The following is a 6,965-nucleotide window of genomic DNA, read 5'->3' on the forward strand; positions in this document are numbered from 1 at the left end:
AGTTTTCAGCCCCATTGCTAGAGCGCCGCCCAGTGTCACTTCCTGGCAACGGCATGGTGCGTTACAGGGAGGAATGGTCCGGCCGGGGAGCATGTTTTCCCCGCTGGATCGTGGTAAGTACTTGGGAACCCTAATGTGGCTAATTTTTGCTTTGTTGTTATTCTTAATTCTTAAATTATGGTATATGGCTTGAATAAAACATTGAATCCTATAAAAAAAGAATAGGACTGTGGGCTAGGCAACTATGTATGTATCATCTGTGGCTGTATGTAGTATCTTGCTCTCACTGCACTCTATTTCTTCTCATGTAATATTTTCTGCATTGTTTAACACATCATGTTTAATACTTTGCTTTGTTTTCAGGTTTCTGCTTGTTTCAGATAGCGACGATCCTAATTCTATTACACCACTTACTAGATTTCTCTTCCTGTTGGCTGCATTGATTTGCCTTATGTAAACCTCCTTATTATTTATTTATAAAAATTTATACCCTCTCTTTCTGCCCTGATTTGGGCCACCAAGGTAGTTAACAAATGAAAGACATACAAAGTAAAAAACACATCTTAAAATCCATAAAAACCAAAGTAAAACACATCATTAAAACATTTAAAGCAAAGCGAAAATACACACATATAAAAACAACAATTAAAACACAGGGCAAGAAGAAGAAGCCTTGAATTTCAGTAGGAAAGAGACTATACTGATTAAGAGTCCAGTGGCACCTTTAAGACCTTTAAGGTAAATACTAATGTTAGGGGGGTTTTGGGGGGGGAGACGCAAAGCAATAACCCCTCCCAACTTTACTGGTAGCAAAAACAGTACAGTATCAGAACAGTTTAGTGGATTTCTCAGTGTAAAGACACCACTGAAACATCCATCCTTGACTGGCAAAAAAATTACGGGTCGTGGGATGGACAGTAAACATGCCAAGCCCTTGAGGCAAGGCTACCTTCCTCCACCCATAGGTCAGGAAGTCATGCGGCTTCTATTACAGCAAGTAGAAGCATGGCAGTAAATTAAATTTGTTGAGAAGGAAACAAGCGCTGATTTTGATATTCCAGCTGCAATCTGGAAATTACTGCAAACCCTCCCATATGGCAGTGAACCCACAAAGCAGCCATATGTGAGAGCTCCTCAGCATGGGGAATTATTCCCAAAACCCGAAATTTTCACTCAAGCAACAGATTCCTAGCAGCACTTTGTGCAAGTATGGGAACCCTCTGCACGATGGGAAGGAATCCATACACTGGACAGTTCCTATACAATGTTACAGATACCAGCCAGAGCCACTGCCACACCAAAAAGGCTTCTAGCAGCTGACCCTAATGCATGAATTAGCCTGGAAAGGGGCACAGACCCTTTGTGAATGTAAAGAGTGCCATCTGGTGGCCACCAAAGAATCCACCAATTTCTTCAGCCTTAGTATGGTCTAGTACTGCAGTTGTTCACTGCAAATAGCTTCAAGAATGCAGCTTTGAACAGGTGCCAGGACAGCTCTTTACAACATGAAGCAGTTATCAGCAGTTGCAGCACAATGATTTCTTGGGGTGCTTTCAAACGAGACTTCTGCAGAGAGGCTGGCTCAGTTTTGCTAATGATGCTATCTACTCTGAATGCTGCTGCAACCGGTCCAGAGTGTATTGGGCCATTGATGTATCCTGTGTTGTGTTGCACTCAGCTTAACCAGTTCTGTTATGTTTCACTGGATTTTCCATTATTAGGCTGCTAACAAAAACCCTGACTGGCGGAGACTGACCAAGAGAGAGATCTTGGAGTCAGTAGTAGATAACTCACTGAAAATGTCAAAATGGTGTGCCAATGCTATGCTGGGGATTACTAGGAAGGGAATTGAAAACAAATCAGCCAGTATCATAATGCCCCTCTTTAAATAAATGGTGCAGCCTCATTCGGAATACTGTGTGCAATTCTGGTCACCGCACCTCAGGAAGGATGTTATAGCATTGGAAAAAGTGCAGAAAAGGGCAACTAAAATGATAAAAGGGTTGGAACATTTTCCCTATGAAGAGAGGTTAAAGTGCTTGGGGCTCTTTAGCTTGGAGACATGACGACTGAGACGTTGACATGATAGAGGTTGTCAAAATTATGCATGGGATAGAGCAGGTAGAGAAAGAAGTACTTTTCTCCCTTTCTCACAATACAAGAACTCGTGGGCACTCAATGAAATTGCTGAGCAGTCGGGTTAGAACAGATAAAAGGAAGTACTTCTTCATCCAAAGAGTGATTAACAGGTGCCACAGGAGGTGGTGGCAGCTACAAGCATGGATGGCTTAAAGAGGGAACTGGATAAACATATGGAGGAGAAGTCCATCAGTGGCTATGAGCCACAAGGTATAGATAGGAACTCTCAATCTGGGTCAAGTGATGCTCTGTATTCTTGGTGACTGGGGGGGGGGGGAACAGTGGGAGGGCTTTTAGTGTCCTGGCCCCACTGGTGGAGTTCCTGATGGCACCTGGTATTTTTGGCCACTGTGTGACAGAGTGTTGGACTGGATGGGCCATTAGCCTGATCCAACACTGGCTTCTCTTGTTCTCTCATGTTAGGATGAGTGCTTCCTGAGCCTTATGCAGAATGATTTTTCTTCTCCCAAACAAAAGCGTTTTGGTCAGAACACCAGACTAGTTTCTTACAGACCCAGGTTCAAATTCCCACTCTGCCATGAAAGCTCACTGGGTGACCCTTGGGTCACCCTGAGTCATTTTCTCTCAGCTTAACCCACCTCACAGGATTGTTGTTGTGAGGACAAAATGGAAGAGGGGAAGAATGTTGTTATAAGTTAGTTTGTTTCCCCACTGGGGAGAAAAGCAGAGTAGAGCTACCTAAATAGTCCCCCCGAGAACCCAAGGGTAAAGTTGCCCCAAGCATGAGCAAAGTGTTTTCTTTTATCAAGAAACCGTGTGTGGCACTGCATGGCTTGTGTAGTCATCTGAGATGAAAGACAGCAGGTAATCACACAGCTGAGGAAGAGAAACTCAGCTCAGGCCCCTGCCACGGGGGGGGGGGGGGGGGGGGGAGAAGCACCGGCAAAGTGCGGCTTTTTAAAGGCGCACCAAAAAAGACACGCGGCGGTGGGATCACATAGATCCCCTGAGTCGCCACGCACTTCCTCCCCGGCACGATCAGACGCCGGGGGGAAGCCACTGAAAGGGGAGCGGAGCAGCTGAACTGCGCATGTGTGCACATGTGCAGTTTGGCCGGGAGCCGGGATTGCTCCGGACGAAGCGCGTGGTGGCAATCTCACGGCCACGCTTGATGCGGCATTCTTGGTAAGTCCACCTCTGGGGGTGGTTCTTTTTTACTGTGGGTTTTCAGCCTGAAGGGCCAGATCGGGGACGAGTACGCACCGCTTCCCAGATGTTGTGGTGAGATCGTGCCCATTTGCTGCGCCCCCGATCTGTCCCTCTCCCAGCCCAAAACCTTCCATGTGACCGGGGCCTCAGAGATGCTCTGGAGTGCCTGACTGGCTTTCAAGGGGTCTTGGAGTATAAAAAACAAGAGTCCAGTAGCACCTTAAAGACAAATCTTAATAAAGACTAACAACATTTGTGGGAGGGAATGAGTCACTGCTCATCCCCTGCTGCAAATTTTGTTAGTCTTTAAGGTGCTACTAGACTCTTGCTCTTTTCTACTGTTACAGACAAACATGGCCACCCATCTTGAAGGGTTCTTGGAGTTACGGTTGCTAGGTCTGGGTTGGGAAATACCTAGAAATTTGGGAGGGGGAAGAGACCGAGGAGGGTGTGGTTTGCGGAGAAGAGGAAATCCCGTGGGGTATAATGCCATAGAGTCCACCTTCCAAAGAGGCCATTTTCTCCAAAAGAACTGATGTCTGTCACCTGGAGATCAGTTGTAATCCCGGATCTCCAGCCACCACCTGGAGGATGGCAACCCTAGTTGGAGTCTCTGTCTCATATACACACACACACTCTCCAAATGTCCCTGAAAAACAGCACTACAGCTCTCCGCAACCCTATTATTCAAGGATGACACATCATGTGGTAGCACAGCATGCATACACCGCATCAACAATTCGCAGCTCTCACTAACGTATTCCTATGCAATGCTGAAGAATCACTGCTACCACCACAGGCAACAGCAGCTCCACTGGAATATTTTCTCTGACGCTGTATCCTCCAATTACGGCAAGCGTCCAACAGCACAACATTCCAGCCAGGCCACTAACATTCTGGATGGGTAGTAGCTTCAACCACATGCAGCCATTTCCACACTTCTTTAATTTTTGTTACAATTTTGTTTAAAAATTGAACTCTCTGGTGGGAACAATTTTCCTAAAAAGCCCACCCCAAACGCAAGCTCTCGTCGTTCCAAATCAGGAAACAAAAAATCGCTGTGTAAATGTTCAGAGAAGCACCTGCGGCTGAACAAAAAACTCGCGCATATTTCTCAATTAAAAACTAAGTAATTAACCATTAAGCAAGGGAAGGGAGGGGAAAGGAAGCAAATATAAGTTGCAGCCCAATGAAAACACAGGGAGGCAGGTCTTTGAGAAAGAATGCACCAATGGGAATATGGCAGGATATAAGGGTTTTTTAAAAAAAAGTTCCGACATAAACACCGAGGGTGGATGACGTCCCCCCTCCAATGAACCCTCTTTCACATAAACGTGACCTTTGCAGCCAGGTTCTTAATACCGATCATCAGGTGGCCTATACTTAAATACTATTTTCACACCCTCTCATCTTCGAGGTGTAAGAACTACACGGAGAAATTCGGACAGTACAGGTTCTTCACTAAAGACGGGGAAGCGCATCACCTGATGAATTCCTGCCTGCCATTTTGTTCCACCAGGAAAACAAAGATCTTGCCTCCTGGTAACATCAATTTAGGGGGCCTGGAACTCACATCATTATGCCACCGTAACACATGGAAGGGAGCGCACTAAGAGAAATGGAAGATGGTGTCGCTGCTGCAGCCGGTCTGCCGTGTACGGAGAAGCCAGCATGCAAAGCCCTGGCAGGCGAATTCTGCACTGTGACTCTCTTCTACACCGCAAGACCCTCTTCGTGTACGGGGTGAACTAAACTGAATGCTAAAGATCCCTGGTGGGGTTCTTGTGCATCACTATCCTGCGTGCTTCCTCGCCAAGAAGGCCCGCTTTCCTCTATTCGCAGATCAGTGCGTAAAATCCTGCAGCGGTGTGTGTGAACGCAACAGTTCCAGGGCTGATCTGTATACTGCGCCACCCAGAGCCCAAGGCTGCGAAAGGACCGAGACATTCCAGCGCCTCCCGCCGTCCACAATGTCCCGCTCTTAATTCCAGTCCTCATTCAAACCGGGTTCTTCCCCCCCCCTTCCCTTATGAGGAGGGGAGGGGTAATGCTCCAGGCTGGCCACGGAAGCCTCGCACCAAATAAAGGCCGGAGGCGGAGGAGCCGTCCGCGCCTCCTCCGGCTCTCGAGCAGGTTGCTTGTGGGAGGAGCTGCTCGGCCAGGTCTCGGCTCGGCCCTCGTGCGCTCGGTGCCTGACAGGCGCTCACGAGAAGGGGGCGGAGGCTTGCGCGCGCCTGGGAAAATGTTGCGCAGGTTCTAAAATGGAACGTTGGAGGCGGCGTGATTGAGCGCGCGAGGGGGGTGTGCGTGCGTGTGTAAGTGAGAGTAAGTCCAAGCGAGCGTTGCAATAACAGCAGCAGCAGCAGCAAAAATAAAAAATAAAAAAAGGCGCTCAAGACTCCGCGGCACGTAGACGGACCCCGCACTGAATCTGGGAACAGCCGCCTCCTCATTTCTCCCTGTATGGAGCTTTCCGCTATCGGGGAGCAGGTGTTTGCGGTGGAGAGCATCAGGAAGAAGCGCATAAGGAAGGTGGGTTCTGTTTGCTATCTCGTTCGCGTTTACTCTCCCGGGCTGCAAGCAGAGATGGGGGGGGGGGGGGGGGGGAGCGGGCTCTATTTCTGCACCTTCCCTGAGATGTTCATCTGGTATATCCCAAGCAGGAATCACATGGGCAGCTCTATGCCTTGCTGTGGGGAAGTATGGAGGGACTATGTGCCCCATCTCCATTCCCTTCTGGAGCTGCAAGAAACCTCCCATTTTCCAGTAGCCCCCCAATGCCATGCCGTGGTGCGAGTGGGGGGCGTGGTAGGTCTTAGCATCTTCCTGCCGGCAGGGGGCGGCAGTGGAACCCCTGTCAACCTCAAGCCCTTGCAGGCACGTGCAGGGTTGGCTGTCATGCTCCAAATGAGGTTGGAAACGCACATATCCATATTACGTTACCACGTGGTTGGTGTGTGACCAAATGTTGTATAACCTCCCCAGGCTAGAATCCTTGAAATATTTTGGTACGGGGTGGTCAGTTGTAGGGGGCTTGCTTCTTTGGTAAGACAGCCAAGATCATTGATAAGTTGTCTCACCCCATAGGGAAGTGGTAGTGGTGCTCCAGAGGTTACTGCCCAGGCAGGGTAAGCGGAGGGAGTCAGATGTGCCAGTTAAAATTGGGTGGAAGCGGAACTTTCGAAACCCCTCTCCTTCAGCTGGGACTGTTACCCCACTTCCCCATGTTCCCGCTCCTTGAAGTCACAATAGTGCATGTGGAAAAGAAAGATCTGGATCGTGTATATTACAGGCTAAGTTAACTTTAGATAAATGGAGGCACCAAAGGCCATTACTGCACTTTTGTTGAATCCTGGAAGATCCCAGTGTTCTTCCAATGTCTATATGTTGGTGTTTTGCCTAGCCTTATGTAGGACATTAATGTTGAACCTGCAGTTTGAATGCTCCTTTGGGTTGTGGAGAGGCTGCATAATAATATATCCCATTGTTAGAGATCAGCTAACCCATAATTTGCAGTGGAAAATGTAACTGTTTGTCTCCTTAATTTTCAGTCTGGTGACTCGCCTTTTCCTGCAGTGTAAAATTCTATATAGTGGCGGTGGGGTTGAGGATGCAGTCCAATATTTACAACTGGCTCAAGATCCTCTGCACCTTAT

At 48.1% G+C, this 6,965-nt stretch overlaps 1 protein-coding gene across 1 annotated transcript in view; it reads left to right on the forward strand.

Moving 5' to 3' along the window:
• Positions 1-5,479: 5,479 nt before the first annotated feature.
• The window catches only part of CBX7 (chromobox 7), a 16,064-nt gene continuing 14,578 nt past the window's right edge, over positions 5,480-6,965 (forward strand). Inside the window, exon 1 of the mRNA XM_015419167.1 lies at positions 5,480-5,841. Within this exon, the coding sequence (XP_015274653.1) occupies positions 5,773-5,841 (69 nt within the window). The 5' untranslated portion in view covers positions 5,480-5,772. The remainder of the gene's footprint in view (positions 5,842-6,965) is intronic.

Source organism: Gekko japonicus, unplaced genomic scaffold, assembly GCF_001447785.1.
Source record: "Gekko japonicus isolate JY-2015 unplaced genomic scaffold, Gekko_japonicus_V1.1 scaffold37, whole genome shotgun sequence".
NCBI classification, from domain to species: Eukaryota; Metazoa; Chordata; class Lepidosauria; order Squamata; family Gekkonidae; genus Gekko; species Gekko japonicus.